At 41.8% G+C, this 26,066-nt stretch overlaps 1 protein-coding gene across 5 annotated transcripts in view; it reads right to left on the minus strand.

Annotated features, from left to right (window-relative positions):
* Window positions 1-26,066, minus strand: part of LOC139293872 (A-type potassium channel modulatory protein KCNIP2) — an 82,612-nt gene that overhangs the window by 31,837 nt on the left and 24,709 nt on the right. The window contains exon 2 of one of the 5 annotated variants that reach the window (XM_070915519.1): window positions 16,906-16,914. The exons of the other annotated variants lie outside the window; for them this stretch is intronic. Within the exon in view, the coding sequence (XP_070771620.1) occupies window positions 16,906-16,914 (9 nt within the window). The remainder of the gene's footprint in view (window positions 1-16,905; window positions 16,915-26,066) is intronic. 5 annotated transcript variants of the gene reach the window in all.

The following is a 26,066-nucleotide window of genomic DNA, read 5'->3' on the forward strand; positions in this document are numbered from 1 at the left end:
CTGCTTCATTTCACTCTTTCTTCGTTTACTCTTGTGGACTATATGTTAATAGAAATAATTACTGTGTTGTTGGTTTTCCACTGGTTTCACACTGTGTTTCTGCCTGGCACGAGCGACAATGCAACTAGTTTGACAGTCAGTCTATACTTGTGTGAATCTAGTTCAGTAATTTTAACAATACCTTTGCTCTAACTCTAACTGTAATCACTATCAATGATTATGTTTGTGTTTTATCTCATATTGTTTTCACAGTTTTACCTTTGCTTTCAGTACAAAACTTCAAAGGCCAACTCCCATCTTCAACTTTTATTGGAAGTGTGTTTAGCCCGCTGCATAGCTGTAACTCCACACATATATTGAGTACAGAAGAATCTGCACCACTACAGGTAATTTGACGGTTTATTCAACCCTCTCGCTTATCAGTGGAGCCTCTTAGCCATGCACACCTGGCTGTGCTTGCATGTGTGTGTTCATGTGAGGGGAGTTCTCTTATGGCTGAAAAGAAGTAGCCACATATGCCACACATGAACACAGTTAACACAGAATGCGTTAACCTTGAGTGAAACCCTCGAAACACATTGTGAGTGAGCAAGTGCTAGATTCCTGGAAAAGCTATACAGAGATCACAGACGGATACACACACCAACGCTAACACTAACACACACCTGATAAAATTGCTTTTAAGTGTCATGTGCTCCTTTTTCACAAAGGCAGGCAGGAACACAGGTCATGACGTGTCACACAGTGTGGAGTGGGCCTCCACAGCTATAAATAGCCCTGTGAGGAATCAGATTCGGAGAACCGGAGGTGGGAACTGATGAGATCACACATACCCATATGTGCGTGTATGTGTGTGTGTAAGGCTCCATACACATGCACACGCACACACACACACACACACACACTAAAGGCTTGGATCTGAGGAAACGGAGTCAGACTGACATCATGCCGACTCGGAGACAGACAAGCTGACAGAACAGCAGGGACGGCAGCAGAACAGAGAGCGGGAACAGACTGAACACACCACTACGACTGTGAGGAGGGTGTGAAGTGACATCGAGGCGAAAAGACTGGGGAGATGATGAGGAGGGTGACGACAACATGGTGGAACTGGTGCAATTATTAGTTGCGATGTGAATGATGACGCCAAGGAGGGAAAAATAAACCAAAGATGTAAGGTGTATGACACCGTGGCCATGTGAAGTGTACAGTGTGTCGAATACTCATGCGTGCTCTGAACATGCAGCCTTTCAAGGACATCACAGTATTAATAACACATGAAACTGGAACACTTGTGTATGATAGATCACCCATGAAGTGTATATTCAGTTTCCCTTTTGAATATGATTTGAATATGTTTGACTTTCACCAAGGACATGAAGGCAATCAAATAGCTGGAAGACACTCAGGATGGAGCAGAGACAGTGTATTCCTGTGTCATTACAAAATGAAAAAAACAAAAGTATCAGCTGCTCATAAAAAGTCATTGTATAATATTATAATGCTTGACGATCAAGAGTGCTAAGCTAACATGTTGCTCATCCTTCATATAGTAAAGAAACCAGTCAATGCTCCATTTTGCCCTTTGTGTGCCCTTTTGTCGTTTCATATCTACAAAGCAAATAATTAACTTTTATCCACTGCACTGAAGTGGTTCCTGCATGAAACACAAGCACATTGGAGTAAAACCTTTGTAGATTTTTGAACATTTGTAGGAACGTTCTGTAGGATATATTTTACACACACACACACACGAGCATGTTACTGGAGCACACGACTGACTGACAGACATCAAGTTGATGCAGCGCGAAATGATGACAGACCAGTGCCACATGAGAAATTGACAAGCAAGTGACACATTTACAGTAATAGAGAGAAGAGAGACGTTGAGCAATGCTGTCAGTCAAGACCGGTGGTGATGGAGCCTCTCAGCAGGGCAAGATATATTTATCTTAATTTATCCAAGAAATGTCAAGCGTGCTTAGTCTTGTTTTAATTAATTGCAGTTTTGTAACCCCATGACCATCATTATCATCATCACTGATATAACTGACTAAATCAAATGACATGCCATGGAAGTAATTATTACCAGCTGGCACTGAAATAAATATATGACCAAGTCTGAGGACGGAGACAGAATTGGGGGCCAGAATAAAGAAAAGCAAGGACAGCAGTGGGGAAGAGGTGTGAGAAGAGAAATAAACGTGTTGATGTTGGGACTCTCTGGACACATTCTCTGTACCATCTCCTTTTAGCTTTGTCGTTTCCTTCAGCTTCCTCCTTTCCCCTGGTTTGGCTTTCTTCCTGCTTAACTTTACTTCCTTTTCTTTCTTTATGTATCACTATCACTATTACTTTCCCACAATCCTTTTCCTCCTGCTTCACCTCCATCTACCCCCCTTCATTTCCTCCTCGTTTCTCTCTCTCTCTTCCCCTCTGTCATGTTGACTAGAGGTCAGCGGCACAGTCTCTCAAGGTCGTCCCTGTCCGAGGTCTGGTGTCCTCATGCCTGGGTGGCTGAGTGGAACAGACAGCTCTGTCCCAGTTGGGGACCATCAGACTTTTAGTGCCTCTGACCACCGGCCTCCCTGGTGGATAGGCCTGATGTGCATCCTTTCTTTGTTCCCATCCACTGCTGTCCACTACAAAGAGTGTGACACAGAGCGGAAGACAGGAGGAAGAAGATAAAGGAGTGGCTGGAAGAGGGATGAAATACATCCAATTAAATGTTCCTTTAAATGAGTCTAAAATGCTAATAGGGATTTCACTGATGTTTATATTCACCTATTTCTTTGTGAGCTTAGACCCATTTTAAGATACTGTTGTACCCTGGTGTGTCAGCGCTCAGTTGCTCCCACATATAGTTTGGTTATAAAAAATGTAGTTACTGGATAACATCTACTGTGTGGGGATGTCTCCACTAAGCTTACATGTCAGGGGGTTCATAAATATACGTCTTAACATTGTCAGTGTTGTTATTCTAATAGAAAAATCAACACTATCTATTAGAGGAGCAACAAATCTCAGCAAACAAAAATAATTTAAATTAGTTTAAAGCAAAAAGCTGGTTCCAGAAATGACAAATTTGAAGATGTTTGAGGATTTTACGATGTTATGTCAGGCTCTGGGAACTTGTGATGGATATTTTTCGCTATTTTCTGACATTTTATAACAATTACTTGATTAATCAACAAAGTATTTGGAAGATTAATGAATAGCGTAAATGAATCATTTAGCCCTAGTGCTAAACTAAAGAAAATATCCAGATCCAGTTGCCCGTGCTTACTCATTCAAATCACCCTCATGCTACTTTCTGCCCAACGCGCTCCAGCATGTATACGTACTGTACATAAAAGAAAGAATGAGACAGTTCAATTCAATAATAATCTCTTCTCATAGCACTACCTAAGGTGCTCTTCTGTGTATCTAGTGTAAGCTGCAAAAACAAACAATATACCCTCAAAAATGAACTTTGCAATGAAAGTAAAGAGTGTTAAGTAAAGTGAGTCATGTGTACACATTGTGCTCACATCCACACAGCAGTGGGACTGTAACTGAGAGATCCCTGAGGCGTTTAATAGCTATAGTTAGCTTAGATTTATTCACTGCTCTGATAGCTATAGTTAGCAGTAAATTTATCCACCTGCCAAGGGAACTTGTCAACCAAGGATGGAAAATACACTTCCATTGAGTTAGTTAGCCTTTAATGACTGAGGGGCTGGCTGGAAAGAGCTGATTAGAAAATTAATTATTTATCAAAATACTACTAAAAATTTCCCCTGAAAACTGAAAAATTGAGAACAAGTCATTAAGGTGTAAATTAAATGTTCTGAATTTCAAATCAGGGCTATAAGTCTTTATGTATAAGTGCGTGTGTGTGTGTGTGTGTGTGTGTGTGTGTAGTGGGGGCTCAAGTGTTGGTCTGGCAATGATGCAACAGCTCATGGAGAAAGAAAGCAAAGATGTGGCCAGCAAGAACTAACAGGAATGGGTGAATATGGAGGAATGAGAAAGAGGAGAAATGGACAAAGATATAGGGATGGGATGGATACAAAGAAATGTGTGTATAGAGATCACATAGGAGATCCCAGGGCTGAAGTAGTGAGCAGAAAGCAGTAAAGAGGAGTTTTTTCATGTAACACAGATGTTGGGGCTACCTGGAGCAAGTTGAGGGAAACCTGGAGGACGTAATGGATACATCTACTCAGTGTCTCAGTGTGTTTGGAAAACAGTGGGAGCAATAACATTACTCTTTCTCTCAGAGTGCAGAGAGAAGTGTTCCTCCAGGTCTTTGAGTATACAGCTTGAGCACAACATTGAAGAATTATGGTATTTTTAAGCCATATTTAGATATTGTACAGTACATTAACTTAGTGTATTTTACTTTTGTTCTGCATAATTAGCACATCCTGTATGTTAATGCATTCTTGTTTCTGTGAGCTTGATATACATTGTAATGGATCATTTGATAAAGTAATAGGACGTTACAGCCTATTAACTGCAAAACGTGTGTACTCAGCAAGTATTGAATATCTAAACACAGCAACACACTGTTTAATATATGGAAACTTTCCGTCAGGACAGAACCTACTTGATAAGTTGGAGGACAATGAGTACCTAGTGAGTGAAGCTGTATTTCAGCACCATGGACAGAGATACCAAGTAAGACTATTGTGTAGGGTTACATCAGTTTCTTTGTATTCATTTTCTATAAACACATAAATTGACTTTTCCTATTGCTTTGTAATGAGCAAAAGGACCTTTAGTTCTCACAAATGTATTGTCTGCTCTCTGACACCAAAAAAAAGATTGAATCAAACAGGACATTCTGGCCTCAACTTTATAAAACAATTACGTGTTTCTAACAGAGGTCATACTGACTTCCTGTGAAACTGGGATTCAGGACAGAGATGAAAGCAGTCACAGCTTTATTACACCATGCGAGATATTCTACTGCAGCCCTGCAGCCACTGACACAGTGGAAAGCTTTACAGTGACACCCCAAACTGCCCATTGCTGCTCTATGTCCTCACTGGTAACTACTACAAAGACCCACTGAATTGAAAATTGAATTGAAAAGTTTAACAGAAAAGAGGATTTTGATATTACAAATGTAACACTGACTGAAAAGGTTTATTTGCTTGCCTTGCAACTACCACAGGTGAATGCTAAAACAAAGTTTTTTGAAAGCTGGCTTCTAATTGCAACTAGATACTTACTTAATTTACAAAGTCAATATTTTTCCTAATTTTTGCAATTTTAGCATAGTCTAAGTAATACTAAGAAAAGTAAGTGTATTACCTACATATTCGGGACACTATGCTAAAATTGCAATCACATATACTTTTAGCACATTTATTTGTGATTAAAATACTTGTGCTAGAGTAAAATACACTTTGAAAAAATAAGATAGAAAAGATAGGAGAGAGTGTTTGGATGTACTGTATGTTTGCTTGGGAGACAGAATCACCCCTCCATACTCCTGCTTCTATGCTGAAATTGGTGTTTTCTGACCCTGGTACCTGTCCTGATGGCTGCTAAACATCACCAGAAAAATTCAGGCTTAACAACATCCTTCAGAAACCTATGAGTGAGGTCGTGTCTGTATTCTGTGGCTCAACATACTAACAAAGCCAGGTATACGTTCACAGGCTGGAAAGCACCGAGCTCTCATTCTGGGTGAATTTATTGATCCCCTCAATAAATAAAAGAAGCTCTAGTGAGACAAAAAATATAAAACCTTTTCCTTCACTTTCTCCTCTTCTTCTCTGCACATTTTATCGAATTTCTCTTTCCTCCTCTCTCCACCAGTCACACCTAGTTTTGCCCCCTCCACCCCCCCACACTCAGACTGCTACTAATAGGGGTTTATTTTTAGCACATGTGAGGTGTGTGTGTATACACATGATGGATGAAGGTGATGTTTCACATCTCGCTCGTAACGCGGAGAAAGATGAGGGAGAGATGGACGGAGGTGAAGGGAGCTGAGGTTGGGGGGCGAGAAGCAGGCTTGGGAGCGAGGACGCATGGTGGGAGAGCTGTTACTATACACAGACTGTGGAGCAGAAGGGTGTCGGGCTGTGAGAGAGACAAGGCTTCCACCTGAAATCCACACTGGCAGAGCAAACTGACCTATAAGCAGCTGAAGATCAACAGGCCGCTCTGCACCAGATGATAGTGTTTTTCTTCAGAGAGATGAAGGATGACAGGGACTACCTGATACCGCCCAATTAGAAGAGCTCACACCGGCGTTAGCTTTGGGCGAAAACTGAAATTTAATCACATATAATTTCTAGCTTCTTGTCTTTCCCTCGGTATCTCCTGAGAGGAAGTCAGAGAGCTGGTCAGAGGTGAGAAGCCTGTAACCTGCTTTAAATCATGTCGGAAGTGGATATAAGAAGTAGAAACCGATATAGACACTAATATAGACAGTACAGCACCTGACGGGCAGAGCAAGCTAGAGCACTGCCTCAATCAGCTTGGGATGGAGTGAAATGTGAACAGCATGGAGCAGATTAGGGCTAAAACAGTGGGATAGATGCCAGAGAAAACAAAGGATAAGAAAGCAAGCAACAGATACACAGAGGGATTATTCAACATACACGCAGTGCACAAATAACTACAAACCAACTGTCGCTTTTCCTTTAATAACTTGATCTGGAATGCCACTGCATGTGCACAAAATTGGCAGCACGTGAAAAATGGAATTTTTAAATATAGATCTCAAAGAGGAACTTTTTCCTGCTCAGGCTTTGACCTTGAACTTCCACGAGGGGTTTATTTTTAGGCCACCTTTTCATCTTGACTGTGAACGTACGAGTCATGAGGTGTCAACAACAGACAGAAACAGAAGCGAATATAATCAGCGCAAGCGAGATCATTTAAGTGAGAATCTTCACATGTCTGGCGACAAAACGAGTGTGTTCTTAAAATGGATGCAAGCGCTCAGACGTGATAGGATGTGGCATTTTTCTTTCTCTATCTTTTCCCTTCCTGTCCTCTCACTTTGTCGCTTTCTAGCTTTCCTTTCCCCCTCACTTTGAGATACTTTTTTTATCACGTCACACAACAGATTATCAAATGACAAAACAGTTGTCACAACTTGGCACTGCGGCCAGGAAAATAATAATCTCGAATGAAGTGGAGCAAAATCTTGTAAATGAATCCGAATATATTTCTTTGTTTCTTCCGTGCAAGTCATGCCTACCCAAACCCGAGGCTTCGGTGCTGCTTCCTGTTGGGTTTTCATATTGCCTATTGTGCATTGATATGAGACAACAGAGTGTCTCCTCTTCACCCCACGGTAAAGCACACAAGGGGACTTTAGCTTGGAGTAAGTGATCCTTATGGTAATGAACAATTCCCTTCCCACTGAGAGCGGCATTATCACACACTGTGATATGGCTTGGTACTCTCCACGCATGCAAATACAGCTACACACATGCAGGCACGGTAACCCCTACAAGCACTTGTCAGAATTTGCCGCCACAGGCTGTCCATGTTTTATTCATGAAGCCTAAAATTGACGTTTAATGTCAATTTTCGCCAAAAGAAGAAAGTGATGGACAGGTGTGTAATGACGTTTGTCAGAGGCAAGAGGGAGGATACAGAGGTGACACTGTTAAATGAAATAAAATCTACAGGTGCTCCTCCTCCTCACCAAATAACAGTGTTAGAAAGTTTTCTGCAACAGCAGCACTTTCTCATACACATGTGAAGCCCAGCATCTCTATGCCCATACAACAGGAAGGTGAAGCATCTCTATGCTGGGACCAAGGCTCGGACCCAACATATTTTATTCATAGATGAAAGGTTGATAACAAAATCTCTTTGGTCATAGCAACGAGTGAGCTGCAAAGAGAATCAGCTTCAAGGTGCTAGAACTGAAAAACAGGGCTGGAGGAAATGTGTGTGTGTTTCTGTCAATCTGAGCCGATGTGTGTAATTTAGGTGTATATACCATCACTGGTGTGGACGTATACATGCCCATGCAAGAGGAAGGTGAAGCAGCACATGGGGGAGGTAATCACAGGTTATTAATTGGAAAGTACGAAGTTCTAACACCCAGTTTCATTTAGAAAAATGTCAAAGCCCATAACAAATGACTCCCACTCTCAAGAAGGAAATGAATGTGACTATTTCTTGGTGCTCATATGTATACCGTGAAGTGCAGGGGGAAGTTTCCTGCTTTAGAATACATAGATGCAGTGGTGGAGAGTCCATTTTGTAAAATGAATAAGTGACAGGAAGCTTGTCTCTGCAAGAATAAACACGTGATCTGGATCACCTAAAGAGAATTAATATGCAGTAATGACCAGCATCATTACACAGCGACCAAAGACATTCATCTTCAGACATGAAATATTGATTTAAGACTATTCATTACAAGCTTAAGTCATTTACAAGCCAAAGGAACATGTTTGTGTACCGTTACTGTGGAGTAAAGTTGTTAGGGCACAAGGTGTCACATTAACCGCACTTTGTCAATGTGAAACAGTCATTTGTTAGTTAGAAACAGCGTACAAAACAGAATCTGTTATGTACGCCTGTACATGTTTAAACATGTTTAAAATATACAACTGCTAGACGACTATGATAAACTGGGTTGTTTGATATTGTGATTATTGACAAGATAGCAGAAAAGGTACAATCGACCTTTCTAGCTATGGACAGTTTTTGACCTGTCAAAGACCTTTTTCACAGATTCATTGTTTTTATTTCTCCTCCATGAGGGGATTATGTCGTAGTGGTAGAAACTACAAGACAAGAGTGTAACATGGACATGTGACAATGTACAAATTGGACAAAGATTAAATGACGTGAAAGTATCATATAATGAACATATTTCATCTGTTTGTCACATGGTGTCAACAGGTTAAAGCCCCTACACACCCATTGTACACCCAAAAAGGTGTTTTCACTCATGTTGCTTGACCTCTTAGACCTTTTATCAGAACTGTACAGGCACGAAGAGACTGTTTTGGATTGTCACTTTCCTGTTAGTTCTGTTGAACTTGGTACCGTGTAACAACTAACATCTTTATCATTGTTATGACATATTGGTGCGTCATGTAGTTCCCAGCAGCTCCACCCAATTCAACCTGAGCAGAGGTCTATTCTGCAGAGGTCGCATGGCCTTTAAGCACCAGCAACATCACAGAAACAGTATCCCAAATGAGTCAAGTAAGTTTTTATTTATATATTTTTTTTATTTATAGAGCACATTTAAAAACAACAAATGTTGACCAAAGTGCTTTACAGAGAGATTGAATTATGGGATTATTCCATTGATGATTACAATCAAACAAAAGCAGGAATGATCAAATATACACATAGACCTAAATAAGAGCATATAAGCATAGGATATCTTGATAAAATCATAACACAAACAGCTTTGCACAAACAACAAATAAAGAGTGTGGTCAGACATGTCTTCCTGATGACAATTAAGAGGCTGCAATAAGATCACAAATCTATCTTTATTTTCATGTCAAACTGCAGCTGATATTACTTGTTATATATTCACTTAATGAAACATTTGTCTTATTTTTGCAAAGAGCAGAGTTTTTAAATGTTATGCTCAGACCAAGCTCCAATGACTGGCTGCTACATATTGTATGAGACACTATAACGACACAAAGCAGAGGCACAGTATGTGACACTGATGGGGACAGGAGGTACTGTAGGAGGAGAGGAGAGGGTACAGAAAGAAGAAGAAGGAGGCCTGTGCTGTCAGCTCGGACTGTTTATGTTAGATAAGAGCACGGCCAAAGGACAGATCAATAGGGCTCGCAGAGATCCTATACAGCCAAAGCCACAACATCTACAGACTAAGATAGTGTCATGCAACAAAGTGAAGTGGAAACGTAAGATTGTGTGTGCACAGTTAGTGTTCGTGAACTGGTGTGCTTAATGTATGCGTTTGTGCATGTGTGGGCGGGCAAACAAGTTGAACAGTATTTAATACATCTTAATTGCAGACAGAGCTAGTCCCACTATTAGGTAAATCGACACAAACAAAGCTCTAGGGCTGCGAAGGAGAAGAGGACACACACACACACACACACCCCAGCATGGCCTTGTTTCCCCTACAGAGGCTAATGAAACAAACTAATTAGTGGGCAAAGTAGGGGCAAGAAGGCGGGTGACTACAAATGACTGTCATCAGTAACGCGTACACACAAATACCAAACGAGCCATAACCAGACACAATTAGGCTCCTAACCATTGTGTAGGTCTGTGGTGGGACAAGCAGGGGGTTGTGATTATACTTATAATTGATAGAACTAATTATAGACACAAGAAACCAGAAACACACTGTGCGGTATCAAGACTCAGGGATATAAAGTCAAGAAAAAAACTGGCAGAATTTTTCAAACATGGCCTACTGACTTTATCCATTGAGGTGGAATAAAAACACTAATTAACCTGGGGCTTTCCTAATGTCATGTGTCTTTTTGGCATAGGTTAAATCACTGTTCAGGTTCATCCCCAGTTTGACGGCAGAGTCAATTCTGTCTCTCCATGCCTGACTTAAATGGCACGTCTCTCAGCACCTTGGCACAGCCAAAAATGCCACAATACTCAAATACCAAACTCTGAATGGCCTTGATGAAATCCCTATGTAGCACAGCCATTATACAGTTCAGCCCTCACTGGCTTCTCTCTCTCTCTCTCTCTCTCACTCTCTTTGGAACAGACACACAGGAGCCAGTAGTCATGGTAACTCCATTCTGGGTAAACTTAAGGATGTGTATGTGCACACACACACACACACACACACACACACACAATGTTTTTAATAAATACTTCATGGATGGGAGCTGGTGAAGGGGCTTTGAGACTGTGGTAGCTAGTTAGCTGTCTGAAGGAGTAGTTTGTTTTGCAAGTACGATGTCAAACTCCATAATTTCCCAGTGTTTCTATTTCCTTATCAGACTATATGTGTGTGTGTCTGTTTGTATGTGGGTGTGCACAAGGCGCCTTTCAAACATTTTAATGGGCACAAATTAGCACAATTAAAGTCATCCATTAAATATTATATATATATATATTTTAAGCAAACATTTATCAAACAGGAGTAAATACTGAATTAGTCTGGAACTATTTTCAGTGGTTTCAGTGGATTGATATGAATTTGGTGGAGTATTTACAACAACAGGAATGTGTATGTAGGATTGACTCAAACTAAACTACAATGCCCATGTTCATTGTAGGAACATGTCACCCAGTGCAACAGTGGAGCTCATTTTTATGTTTTCAGTAGTTTTTGGACAACAATGGAGGTCTATGGCAACGAGAAATAAGCTGTGTCAGGTTTTGACTACACAGACAATACAGGATCAATTCATTGTTGGTTTTGGCTTTTCATGGGATTTATTGACAGTAATAAAAATACAGAATATCACCAGCCTTATCGTTTTAAGTCAGTTAATCGATTTTTCCATGTTTCACAGTTGAATCCAAAGTTTGATAGTTTGAGTTTAAAATGCTTCAATACGTAGGTTTTACTATTTTAATGTGGTAAAAACATCTCAAGCGTAACAAGGAGAAAAGCTGATGTGGAGATGAGCAGCGCCGATGTCAAATTAGCATTCACACACTGCTCTATTGACAAGGTCATCTAAACACTGCTTTATCTCCACCTTCTAGGATCAACTGCTGCGATTCAATAGAGCCACCCTACTTTGTTGTGTCTTCCCCAAGGCAATGTGAGCTGCTGCTCAATATCACTCACAATAAAAAAGAGGAAAATGGGTGTAAAGCTTAGCAGCAGGCTGTCAATAGGCAGTCTTATAGAGGGTGTTTCTGGCAAAGGACACTTTTCAGTCAACACTAAGCTCAGAAGGACAAAGAGTGTGAGGACATAAAAGAAATAAGACCTTCTAAGTATCAAGGAAAGATTTCGACCGAGCTCATACAACTTTATTCTAATCTCAGTGCACAAATTAGCACTATAAAGTTGTGTGTAACTGTACAGGGAGAGCTAGAGAGGAGGGCGGGTGAGTTGATGTCATACTGTGAGCTGGCTAAAGGGCTGGATAAAAGGCTGTGTGTGTTTTTCTCCCACTGAGAGATTCTCAATGGAGGTGGAATGCCACATGCTTCCAGAGGGCAATCTGTTTGACTGCTAGAGAGCGAGCAGGAGGAGAGAGAAGGACGGAGCTGTGAAGGGAGGAGCAAGAGGAGGAGGAGGGAGTCAAAAGGCAGATAGAAAGAGGGAAAGAGTGAGTTCATTCAACCCCAACAGCTTTCTAAATCTCACTGTGCATACTGATCATGGATTCTATTATTATGCAAAGGAATTGAGTGGAAAAAACATGCACACAAGCATACATATATAGATACAATACATATTATTCTCTGCATAATGTATGTTCATGACTGCAATCTTCAAGCTGTTTGATGTCTACGCTTTACGCTCTCTCTCTGGAGATTAAACAAACCCTCAGACGTACTGGACACACACACACGCACACACATACAAAACCCTACAAGTCCACTCACGCTCTTTGAAAAAATATGCTTGTTTTGGATCTATGCAAATTAGGAGTGCATCTGCTCTGCCATCACTCAAGTAGAAAACAAACTGAGCCACAGACACAGAACACTGAAGTGATGGACCAAAAGCAGAACCATCAGAAAATATCAGAAACCGCGCCAGGTATGTGAGCTGAACACTTCTGATAAACACACAACAAACTCCACTGAAGACCATCTCCACTTGGCTTCTGTGCTCACGAAAGAAGCGAGACCCCACCTGCAAAACCTCTGGGTGTGGGAGCGAAAGTTTTGGGTGCCTACCTTGGGTGAGCGTTCCCATGAGGAAGTGGTAGAAATAGCGAGCCACCTTGGTGAGCTGCCTCTTGCACCTTTTCCTGCACTGGCTCATCTTGGTGCAGCTGTGGTGGAGGTGGTGATAGTGATGGTGTTGTTAGTCGGCTAGTCTGCCGGGGGAAGCAAGCTCTCAAGGTAGGAGGGGAGGCACCGAGCACTGTGAGTGTGTGTGTGTGTGTGTAGGCGTGTGTGTGTGTATGTGTGTATGTGTGTGTGTGTGTGTGTGTATATATGGAAGTCTGATTGCCGCTGCCTCTCTTCTCCTCCTCACTCACCCCTTCTCTTTCCTCTCTCTGTCGTCCTCCCCCCTCTCTCTCCTTCTCTTCGCTCTTCTCTCCACCTGTAGGGCGCTGGCTGTCAATCAGCCAGAAGCGCTCTGTCCCCTCCCCCTCACGTTCTGAGAAGCCCTGTTCTGGCCCCTCATTGGCTGGAAGGGAAGTGTGGCGGAAAATTACGGACCGACGCACATGTGAGAGTGCGTGTGTTTATATGTGTGTGTGTGTGAGCAGTATACTACGAGGAGACTGGCTTTGAGTGGCAGGTGGTGGTTTTTCTCTAGCTGCACACTCCACACCATCTTGTTGATGTTTTTTTTTCCTACACTCATGGCTCATAAAGAAAACAGCCTCTGAGAGTGTGTGTATGTGTGTGTGTGTGTGTGTGTGTGAGCCAGCAGGAGGTTGAGTAAAGTGACAGAGGAAACAAAGCAAAACCATTAATTAGCATCTCACACACACAGACACACACACACACCGTCCTACTCTGTGTGTCTGTCTGTCTCTTGTTCGCTCATTAATGGTATTCATAACACAGAGAGGAAGAGGACGGAGAGGAGGTGGAGAGAAGGAGCGAAAAGGAAAAGTGAAGGTATACGAAGAGACAGATAGGGAGGTGGAGATGGGGCAAAAAGGGGAATACATAATTCATATATTTCCCTTCTTTCTCCGGTGTGGTAAAATGTAAAAAAGAGGGAAAAAGCTTGACAGGAGAAAGAGGACAAATACCAGCCCTCACCAGCAGTTGATGAACGGATTATTATCTGCCAGCTGAGAGGGAGGAGAAGACAGAAGAGGGGAAGAGAGAGGAGGAGCTAGTAAATCCTGTGGCATTGAGAAAGAAAGGTATTTATGTAAAGCCTTTCTGCCTCCGCTCTCTCTCACTCAATGTGAACACTTGCAGAGTCACTAAACAAGGAAACACACTCACCCTGTTTTCCCTGTTGACACGTTTTATTGTTTTCCGTCTACAACTCCCACATTACCCTACTAACTGCTGCCACTCCACCTTTATCCTCTCCCTCTCTCCCTGATGCTGAATTAAAAGTGATTACCGTTACCACAGCAACCCCAGACTCAATGGATTTTTCTGGTAGTCTGAGTGGCAGATGCGCACACACACACACACACACACACACACACACACACACACACACTTAGACACATGTACACACCTGTCTATTCTTTAGGTCAGAGAGAAAATCAATCAAACATCAGGCAGATGCTTCCTCTAAATGCTCTTATTCTCTTTCCACAGACTCTCGTTCTCAGTTATAAGTCACAGAAAAGGGTCAAAGTACAGGTGATCGTTTGACAGCGAGCTGTTCTGGACTCTTAATCGATGCAACACTGCCAGACAGAGTACAGAGCCCTGACAAAACCAAGTACCACAGAAGGTCTTGGCAGTTGGATTCAGAGCAAAGGGACTTAAGAACATGTGGGAGAGCAGATGGGAGAGACTTTAAGGTTTTTCTGACTCTGTAGTAAAGACTGAATAAGGATTACTTACTAATTATTACCTTTGACTCATGGCTTCATGGCTCAGGGATCTCTATTGATTCAGGTCAGGATTAACTCCCCTATTTGTGAGTGTAATTGCAGGGTATCGTACATCCCTGCAGGCTGTGCTTATGGTGCTTCCCACATGTACCACTATGCAGTGTGTGTGTGAGGCTTTCATTGGTAACTTGACACAACACACAACAGGGTTTCTATATTAACAATGGATCATATGACCACTTGTATGTGAAAGGGGTCGCTTGCAGTGGTGAACACACAGATAATTATCAGTATTACTATTATTACTACATATTATACATCATTATTATATTGCATTACATCAGACACAATTATTCAAAATGTAGGGTTAGGGTTAGGGTACATTCTACGGTTGCAGTAACATTTAAGTTTAGTGCCCTCTCACATCTGTTGGCATTGGTTGTTTCTATAGTTTATCTTTGAAGAAAGTTTGGGGAAAGCCCCCCGCTGCCGCACAGTGGTGAACAAAATAAAACAGCCCACAGTGAAACTCACTGCAGCACAGAAACTACAAGTACTTTTGTGTTGCTCCCTGTCTTCATCACCCTGCCAGTATACTGTATATCTGACTCACAACATGTTATAAAATGTTAGCTAATCCATGCTGCATTGCTCAACTCCAATAGCATATTTAGAAATTAAAAATGCTTCCTAGCAAAGAAGAAACAACTAATTCTATACTGACAAGTACAGAGGACATTTATGGCCAGACTAATTCATGTAGATTAAGTTGTAAAATGGCAAAATGTTGTCATAAAAGTGAGCAAAATAATATTTAGAAAGTTTATGGATGATCTGAGGCAGATGATGATCAGCAGGATTATAGGCAAGCAATGAATAATTAACTCTTTGTTTCAGTTTTGGGTTTATTTTGTAAAGAAATGTGAGGGAAGCGACACACTGCTCATCTCCCTAAACCTATGAGTTATAGAGTCTGCTGGAGTCTCATTGTAGCTTTAAGAAAGAGAGATACACACACACTCACACATAAGTTCATACACATACTGAGGGGTAAAAGCTGAAGAAGAACTGAGGCGACAGATTGAGTGATCAGTGTAGCATGAAGGATTACAGACTTGCAATGGTGGCTGTTACAACACACCATCTCCTGCCACACACATCCACACACAGGGTGTATGATCTCATGATGAGAGGTTAAAGTTGAATAAAGCCAGCTTTGTTCTCAGGAGACGAAGGAGTGGAAGAAAAATAGACTAATCAACATTTATATGTCTGGAAGTTAAAGCAAGGGAAGTACAGTTTTTGGATCAGAAATCTGACTCAGATTTGAAGTCAGAAGTAATTTTGCCTTCTCTCAGAATTTTAGCTGTCACTCAGGGACCTGTCTTCCTAACAGAAAAGCTTTACATATTCAACACCGAACTCTTTTACCTCCAGCTCTGACACTGTGGGTGAGACAGAGCATGTCAGACCCTCTGCAGACATATGACAGGTTTACGGAGGATGTAGAGAAGCTTATCTGCAACACTGAGGCACCATCAGTCGAGGCAACCAGACAGACAAACAGAAATAGTAAGAAGCAGTGGAAAAGTTACACAACGTCAGGATTAGCTGACTGTTATCAAGCAGGAGGATGAAGATTTTCTACAAGGGGTATGAAGGAGGTGATCAGAAGAAGTGGAAGGAAAGGTGTGGCTGCTCCACAGGTCTGCATGTGTTGTTGTTGTTTTAAACACTGACACATGTCCAGGATTTGTGCCAAGACTCAGCAGCCTGTTCTCAGAATATATATGTGTGTGTGTGTGTGTGTGTGTGTGTGTGTGTGTGTGTGTGTGTGTGTGTGTGTGTGTGTGTGTCCATCCAGGAGACTGAGTCACCACCACCAAGATGTCCAGGGTGTGAACCTAGCACAGCCAAATCCAGGCTGCAGTCCATTAGCGAGTATTACCAAGAAACACAACACAAATAAAGAACACAACTCCTCACACAGCAGGCCCTTTTAGCACCAATTATCAGCTGACATAACCTCAATTGATACTTCTCTTAACTGTATTCATGTAAGGAGTAAAAATAATGTCAGTCTCAAAATGTCAGTGAAGTGATCAAAAATACACAAAAATGGACAGACGGGAAGAAAGAAGGAAGAAGGAACATGCTGGCAGACAGAGAGGTCAAACAGACAAGAAGAAAGATGAGTTAAGTAGCGGGCAGACTTGCTGCACCATTGACCTGACGATGAAGCTTCAGATCTGAAGGCTGTCTGAGTGATTGGAACCATCATTAAGATGGAGACTCGGGAGGCCTAAGACCTGCCCTGACCATGAAGTGACTGTCAGAAATATCATCAAGCAGCCTGGAAATCTGGAGCTTTTTTTGGCAGGTCAACTGGAGGATAAATCTACCCGACTGCCTGATTGACCTCACCTGCTTCTCTCTTTTCTTTGCTTTTTTGTTTCCTGTTTCTAAACTCCATTCAAACCTTGATCAAGGTTTGTACAGAATGGCATTCAGATACACAGAAAAATTTTATGAAAGATAGAGCGTGTATGTCTCTGTGTGTTGCGAGGGACAACTTAATGATTTTCCACAGATTTGGAGTTGGTACAGCACTCTGTGTAGGCTGCCATGTGAACACAAAGGCACACAGGAATGTCGGAGGGCAGATGTGACACTGACACTCCACTCAAGTATCTGGCTAAGACACACGCACATACACATTTGTTTTTAACACTATTTATGTGGCAGGCAAAGGCACCAGCTGGTGAAACCCACTCAACACTCTATTCACTGAGAACATGTGACTGTGGATGGAAGGAGAGGAGAAAGGGAGGAGGGAGGGAGGAGAGAGAGGAAAGAGAGGGAGGAGCGAGAAAGTGGCACAGGTGGAAACACTCGTCTTCAGGGACGTGCAGTTGAGCTTTAAATACAAGCAAAAATGAGAAAAATTTTTCACAGAGCTGAGACAGATGGACATTCTGGCCCCTACAACTTCTCCCTATTCACTCCTGCTCCATTTGCACATTTGCGTTGACGGTTTTGCCCTCTTTAGGGCTGTAACAAACTAGCTAATGTGGATTGGACTAGTGAGTGAGTCTGCACCAGTGCTGTCTTAATACGTATTCACATTATCATAGAAAAGACTTCTCCATTATTATACAAGTGGTGTGTTGCAAAGGTCCTGCGTTGTTTGTATATGAGAGTTCAAATATGTTGAACTTTGACCCCAGCTGTGAGTAATAGAGTTTCTGAATACAACTATTCAGTAACAAATCATCATCATAGTGAGACCAAACTAAAAACTGCTACTGTTGACCACGTTCACTTTGTAGCCTGGTGATCAGAACAGATCATGATACATTATAAAACTTGCAAATAGCAAGAAACTAACGATAAAGTGTTGCCCAGTGCCCCCCACTTCAGCAAAGGATCCTGCTCAGAGCAAAGAGCCTGGTTTTTATGTCATTATGTGAATCATGTATGAAATCATTCTTTTCTGCTCCTCACTATAAGCATGGATGACAGACACTGAAGTAAACATCATATACATCTTGCAATATAAAGTTCCATCTTGCTTAACACTGTATAATAGCTTCAGGCATAAAAGAATAAAGAATATCAAATGTACAAATGTATTACAAATGTAATATTTTATATTTTGATTTGTCTTACACTCATCTGCACGCATCATTCAATTAAAATGAGCATGACATTTTTTGGGGGTGTTACACATTTATGGTTCAACAGGACATACATACATACACACATGTTGACTTATTGACTATATATATATGTCTCAACAGCAGAACAAGCGAGGCAGTCATCCGTATCCATGGTGATGGATGTTTTCTGCTTATAGAGAGTGGCGTGTGTGTCCCACAATCTACCTGTTTGTTTATACCCTCCCCCTTAAAGAGCTGTGAGGGCTCTCCACAAGTATGTAAGTATGTAAGCAAGTATGACTTAATGCAGAATGAAGCTCCATAATGAAGTACAAGTCGGTAGGGATCATTTGGAAAAGGGCCAATATACAGTACACACACACACACACACACATATATATATGAAGTACAAGCTTCAGTGCAACGCTGTTTGACACTGTGTGATTCATAAAATCAGAAGCTTTGCTAGCAGTAGATGTGCCCTAGTAGTCCATCAACACATTGTAGGACCATAATTACCCGTACAGTATATTGAGACTCTCAGTTGAAGCTACTTGTTCAATCTGAGCATTCTTGTGATTCTGCAGGTATGACATATGTGCCGTGTATTTTAATGTCCTTTCTCGCTGGACATGACAGCATTTATAGCATTCAACACTTAAATTATCTAATAAAGAAGATAAAATACCGTAATCTTACAATTTAGCATCTCCTATTACACTTAAGGATGGCATCTGGAATAGTTGCCAGTGTCAAAGGAAAGTTTCTAGATACAAAAGACTTCTGGGATTAGAAGTTGTCATTCATCCTTATTTGATAAACACAACCCAGAGATAAATCTGAAAGGTTTAAGCAAACAAAACTCAAGAAGAGAACAATAGAGCACCCATCCATGTCTGCACCTTGTTAATATTTAGCAGCAACACACTGACCACCGTTAGATTTTAAATGAGTGATTTAAATGATTATTCTTTATTAAACACAGCACTGTAGCCATTGGCTGCCCAGTGGTGCAGATGCCAAACACCAGAGCATAAGCTCCATGACGCTGCTGCCATCTGCAGGCAAAAACCTGCACAGCCACAACTCCAGGAGCAGTTACCTGCCCTGAGGGCCAACAGATGGACTCCACACACACACACACACACACACACACACACACACACACACACTTCTAACTTTTATGAAGACCAGGGAGGAGGAGGGGGTATTAATGAAGATTCTCAGAATCAGAATCAGAAACTGTTTATTGCCAAGTAACATACATTACAAGGAATTTGCCGTGGTCTGATGGTGCTTTAACATATAATCTGACAGACAACAAACATGTAAAAGCCGAAACACTATAAGGAATTAATGATGCATGGCTCCTCTAGCTGGGAGAGAAATACGACAATAGCACGCTTAAATTTGAATACTTATGAATATTCATTAAAAGCTGTTCTTAAAAGAAGAAAAATATGGATTGCAAAATAATTATTTGTGTATGTGTGTGTGAGCAAATATGTGGATGTCTGTCTGTCAGGTTGCCACCAGGCACAGACCTTACATGGCTCCCCCATCCCCGGTCTGACCACTAATGGACAACCTGTTACATGAGAGACGCCTTCAGAGTTAGAATAAAGACTAGGCGACTGAAGGAAAGCCACGGCACAGCGATAGAGGAGGCCTTAATAAACATGAAGGTGAACATAAATCAAAGTATTAAAATATTGACGTGTGTTAGCTTCAGTAGGTTTCATGTCAAGAGTAGCAATGAAAAAAATGTCAATCAAAGTAGTGATGTTTCCAGCAAGCAAAACTATCCATCTGCTGAAATACACCGGACCTAACAGATCATGAATAAATACATAAATATTATGCATTTAATTCAGAGACACACATATCTGAAACATCACTGGTATCTACTTGTTTGGTCTTCAGAACAACTTTCCTCTCATTGTGCTCATTGTGCTGTGCTGCTGCACAGTTCTGGCTACAGATGTTTTCATCTACAATACTTACACGTACTCTGGATGGAAGTAAAATCTGAAACACCATATTAAAATACAGTGTGTGGTGTTCACAGCTGTGTCCTGTGAAAATAGTTGGCTGTACCAAACAGTGTAGACCAGTAGAGGGCAGATTCAGACCAGTAAAACCACAGCTACTGTAGGTCTAAAATACATATTGCATACAAACTCATCTTTGTCCCTCATAGAAAGAAATCATATATTTTTTTCTTTCTACATTTAAGTTTTTTTGGGAGTTAATAATAATGTCCTGCAGACAAACTATAGATTCATAAGGAAGCAGCGATACATGCAATTATACGTTCCAACACTATACATTATACACTTAACCAATGCATTAGCTCAACTCTGATTTGAGTCAGGTTGCGGAAAGGTTGGCAACCACTTCAAATTAATATGCAAGTATGTGGATAAAATAATTTTATATTTTGGTAAGACTTCCGACATATCTTAGCAAAGCAATTATTTGTGCTGACTTTCCTTAGATTAATGTCTCGTGCAACTTAACGGCTGTCTGCTTTTATATACAGTTAATTATCTCGCCTGCAACAGTGTAACTGAACCATTAGAAGACAGAGCTGGAGGGTAAATGCAGAGATATTTACTGGCCTGTGTCGGCCTGCAGCCGAGCTGTTTCAGATTTAAGGATCAGACTTCTGCTTTGCGCCTTGCTCTGGGCATCAGAGTGATCTGCCAATCTGTATCAGGTCAGTGATGTGATGGTGAGAAAAAGCTGAGAGGTCATGAGAGGACATGCTGTGGTCGGGGTTTCGTTCAGAACATACACAGGAAGAGGAATAAGAAGACACAGACAGTGAATTAATGAGAATAAAAACTTCACACTTGTCGAAATTGATCTTTGGCTTCACTGTGGAACAGCTACAACAGAAACCAAACAATAAATATTAGACTGAAGCCATCACTCTCTTCCACTATACATAAAAGCTACACACACACACACACGGACACACACTCTTCTACTGTTCTTTTATACCCTGTGGGAGCTCCATACATATTCCTGTGGATCAGAATCAGAATCAAAATCAGAAGTACTTTATTGATCCCCGGGGGGGAAATTTTAAAGCCAGAGATGAAGCTACTACTGTATGGAAAGATGAGAAAGGAAGGGTGACAGACCCCAGGGAGACAAGACTGACAAATAAAACAGCGAGATATAAGCAGAGGAATGGATCACTGGGCCATGAGGTCTACAAATAACCCACAGGGGAGTTTCTGCCAAGCACTAACCAGCAGCAAAGTCAGCCAAGCCTAACGTTGGAAAAGAGCAGCACCAAATCACACGCTGCTAGCTACCTGCACCTCCTTGAAGGCATAAAGCATTCTGCAAGTGACGAAAAGGCCTCTGATATTCCTTAAGTGCCTGAACTCTTGCCATCACCTCGTCTTTGCAACATCTCGCTCCACTCCTGTTTTACATGTTATCATCTAACACAGGCACTCTGTCTTTCCTCTGAAGCCCGTGTCTCTCTTCCTCCCGCTGTCGCACCCAACCTCTTGGCTGCTTGACTGCTGTTCTCTCCCCCCCTCTCCCACCCCTCTCTCGCTGCCTGTCTGAAGGCAGGCAGCAGGTGTTTTGTGACTCCAAGATCAGAGAGCCTCGGAGAGACGGAGCCCCTCTGAGTTTCGGCTGCCTGTGTAGGAGGAGGAGAGAAAATCTGCACTTCCATTTTCAGAGTCTGTTTTCTCTCCTGCAACAGGAGAGAGCGCTTATCCCACCCCCGGACCACAATCGCACCAGTTCAATACCAGTGTGTGCCTTACCCACGTCACATGCTCATGTATGTCTCCTACAGGCGGAGCGAGGATCCCTTTTTATCAAGAAACATGTGAGCTACTTGCTGCTGAGTCGAGGTGTCACTTGGGAGAAAGGCAGTGTGGGATAAAGCGAGAGAAAGTGTTTTTCATCAGGTCCATTCTGTGCATGAAATATGCAGATGTAACACTAAAATACAGAGTGACTTTTCCACTGCTTAAATCAAACCTTTTTCAGGTAACCCAATTTCACAGTACCCCACTCTGTGACCTAAAACTAGTTTCAGTGATGCTGACTCAAACACTCCATTAACTCTCCTCGCACCCTCTTTCATTCTGAGAGTAGTTTATGTGAATTACACTTCATTAGTCTCTGTGTAGATGCAGTGATGATTCCTGTGCTAATGACGAGAACGTTCTTAATGCCAGAACCACATTATATGTAGACCTGATCTTATTCACCGTCCCCCTTTCCCTCTCCCCTGCTCACCTGCTAATCAAGAGTACTGTAAATGGCCAATTTCTTGGCATCCTCTATTTTTCCTACCTTGATTATGTATTCTAAATAGAATACAGCATAGCTTCCAGCTTGTGGGTGGATGACTGTATGGAGTGCAACATTTATTTCTGTATGACATAATTCTCCCCCTGAAAACATTTTGCCTCGCCTCCTCTGACTTGCTTCTATGTTTGCTGTTTGCTGTTTTAGGAATTTATCTGACACACAGCTCGTGGTTGTTACAAACCATATGCACCATTTGGTTTGTAACATGGTCTGCCTCTTAAATGCATGGAGTTGTAGTAAAGTACTTTTACTCTAAATCATGATGGCTACTTTTTAATATTTAAAAAAAATTACTTAATGTATCAAAAAGGAAAGACATTGGTGATTGCAGACCTACTTGACTCAAGAGTAGACCAAATCTTTGCCCATCAATCACCACTGTGTGACCAACTGGTCTAAAATATTGCATGATTGGACGGGATTATGTCATTATGTCTCTGTCAACTCATTCAAAATTAACACATTTTAAAGTCCGAAACTTTGTCCGAAAATATCTACCTCCGTCATTGAATTCAAGCTGCCTTAACATTGTATGTTTTTTATCAAACATCTACATTTTGTTAACTCATGCTACATGTTTTAATCTGCAATTTCTGCACGACCAAAGAACATACAACTTCTATACTTACACTGTACGGATAAATCGACCTTGTCACAACATGGGTACTCACACTGAAAACACAAAAACACTGATCGGTTTTGTGCTTTGACAATTCCAATAAAGTTTGTTCGAGCAAGGCGATGGCATCCTCCAAAATGTTGGCAAAAAACAAAAGAAGCGTTTCTATTCTGCAATTCTACTTTGAAGGCAACACAAGAAGAAAAAAAGAAAAATATGCAGATGGCTGGAGGATGCAGACAATATGGTCCGTCTACTCTGCAGCAAAGTTCAGTTCTAGCACAGCACAGTCTACAGTAGACTACAGTAAAGCTTGTAAAAGACTGCCCCACTAACATTAAAATAAGGTCAATTCAGCAGTCATTGAGTTATTGACTGCTGGACTCAACACAAAAGGGTTCAGGATAGTGTTTAAGTGGACGTGGAACACACACCCGTGGTTTTGGCAGAGAATGAGCTCGAGCCCTTTTGGTGACAGGTTGGCTGCTTCATCCACTCTGCCACCGCGGTGCCCATGTATTTAATTTGTGTGTTTCCTCTTCATTGCCAGCCTCTGTTCCCCTCATGGCTTCTCGTGAGCCATTAACCAGGGGGGCTCAGTCTGGTGTGTCTGATGAGGACAGCTGCTGGGTTAAACGACCCCATCTGTATCTAAATGATATAATCAGTCCTAATAGAACAGGGACAGATCAGTCCCATCGCTGTCAACCATCAGAGGACAAGAGGTCACCTTCACTGTGATTTTGGCACAGTCCACCTGATTGAGAATCCTCCAAGAGACTCGCCTGAAGCTGTGCAACTGTCGACTTTTTTGTATAGGACTGTGTGTGTTTGTGGTAGCTGTGCATGAAGTGTCAAGAGTGTTGTTTGTCTTTCAACAAGCTTACAGCAACCTTTTGCTCATGTTCTGTGCTAAAGCACAGAAATATGAAGGCTGCCACAGACTCTGCTCAGAAAGTGAAGGGGTGGATGGGAATTATTGATGGGAAGGTATTTGCGCCTTGTACCCTGAGGGGATAATTCATCAAAAAGTGTCAGTGCAAAGGTTACACAGACATAAGAGCACCTGAGTCCAAGCAGGGTGTTTAGAGCCCCAAGACAGACAGAGCCCACATTAATCCCAAAACAGCCATTTATCCTGCCAAAATCTCCCTGAGTAAGACCCAAACACACACCTTCCCACTCACTGACAAAAAAAACAAACACCTAAAAAAATGAACAAAACATGTCAAATACCTCTTTAACTTCTTACACTTCTTTTTCTCTCCAACTTGACAGCTTCTCCATTTGCGCTGATGTTACATGTTTCATGAGCTCAATTTGATCCTCACTAAGAGCTCTAATAGCAGCTTTGATCATGACAAGTGCAGCACTTACACTACACTACTATAATCACCAACTCTCCTAATGTAATCCCTCACTTCTCTTGACACCATCAACCGCTTTCTTAAGGAGCTCTCTCCGGCTGTCTATCCAGTAGGGCTGCCGCTGAACTTTCCACCTCGCTCTCAATTCAATTTTCAGAAGTCAGTCTCCTGCTCTTGCTGGGCTTCTTAAGTGCTTCCACTCTTCACTTTTTCTGCTGAGTCGGTGTGTACGTGTTTGTGCACGGGCCAGACGCCTCTGTATAATGACACTGGTATGATGGCGTGAGGGGGTTGGTCACAGCATCTAAAACAGAGATCCTGGGGACTGAAGCAATGGAAAATAGTTTTTCTCTGTTTCTCTCACCATGTGGGCAGAGAGCCAGAGGTGAACCTGGGTAAACTACATCCCACTATAACAACACCGTGATGAAAGACGAAGACACTCAGCAGGCTCTGCAGCATTTAGACAGACCTGACAATGTAAACACAAATGCATGCTATACAGACAAACAACTTACAGAGATTGTTTTTTGCATTGTATTGATTCCTAGAGGACACTAAACTCGTTGCCTGTAAGTATTTTCTCGTAACTTTCTCCTCCATCACTGTAAACACAACTGTTATGTAAGACACAGAGGACAGTGAGTGTGTGCGTGCGAGTGGGAGTGCATCCTGATGTGAGCATTTCTGTACAGTACGTGTTCTCGCATGAGTGTGTACTTGCATGTGTGTTTGTGTAAATGAAGAGTCACTCCATGGAAAGGAGCCCGACTTGGCTGAATTCACACAATCACCCAAGGGCTCATGGGAAATCAGTGGGCGGACAGGTATGGATCGGTGACAGAAGGAGGAGGAGGAGGGTGGCGAAGAGGCTGGATTGGGTTCAGTCTCACACACACTTTAACGCTCTCGTTCTCTCGGAGGGATTCTTTCTCTTCTTCTCTTCAAAATAACAGTACCATGTTCTGAGTGGTTAACTTCTTTTGAGAGGTGCACGTTCAACAGTTACACGTCTCTCTAAACTCCTAAACTCATCATTATCTGTATCATCTGTACATACTGTGGGTGAAAAACGGCTGTAGGTAGTGAGCAACAACACCAATTTCCCAACAGTGATCAGAAGGTTTTAAGACAGTGTTCAGGAAGGACGAATACACAAGGTTTTCTCTCTATGTAAAATTACTGCATCAAATGTTTGGAGCAAAGATGGAGCTGCTTATAAGGATGCCTTTGGCCACTTTAAGAGTAGAAGGCACCAGTGTACCTGTAAGTCAGTATTTCAGTGTTTAGATCAGTGTTCAAGTTTAACTAACCCATTCAATCCCAAACATTTACCTGCTATATGTGATGCTATGTGAAAATGTACTGACTTGATCAACACATCGCACAAATGGTGTGCCTTCTCTAGATTTTCTTTTGTGGGAAATTTTTGTTTTAAAAAAGACGTGTTCATTTTCTT

This window comes from Enoplosus armatus, chromosome 12 (genome assembly GCF_043641665.1).
Source record: "Enoplosus armatus isolate fEnoArm2 chromosome 12, fEnoArm2.hap1, whole genome shotgun sequence".
Lineage (NCBI taxonomy): Eukaryota > Metazoa > Chordata > Actinopteri > Centrarchiformes > Enoplosidae > Enoplosus > Enoplosus armatus.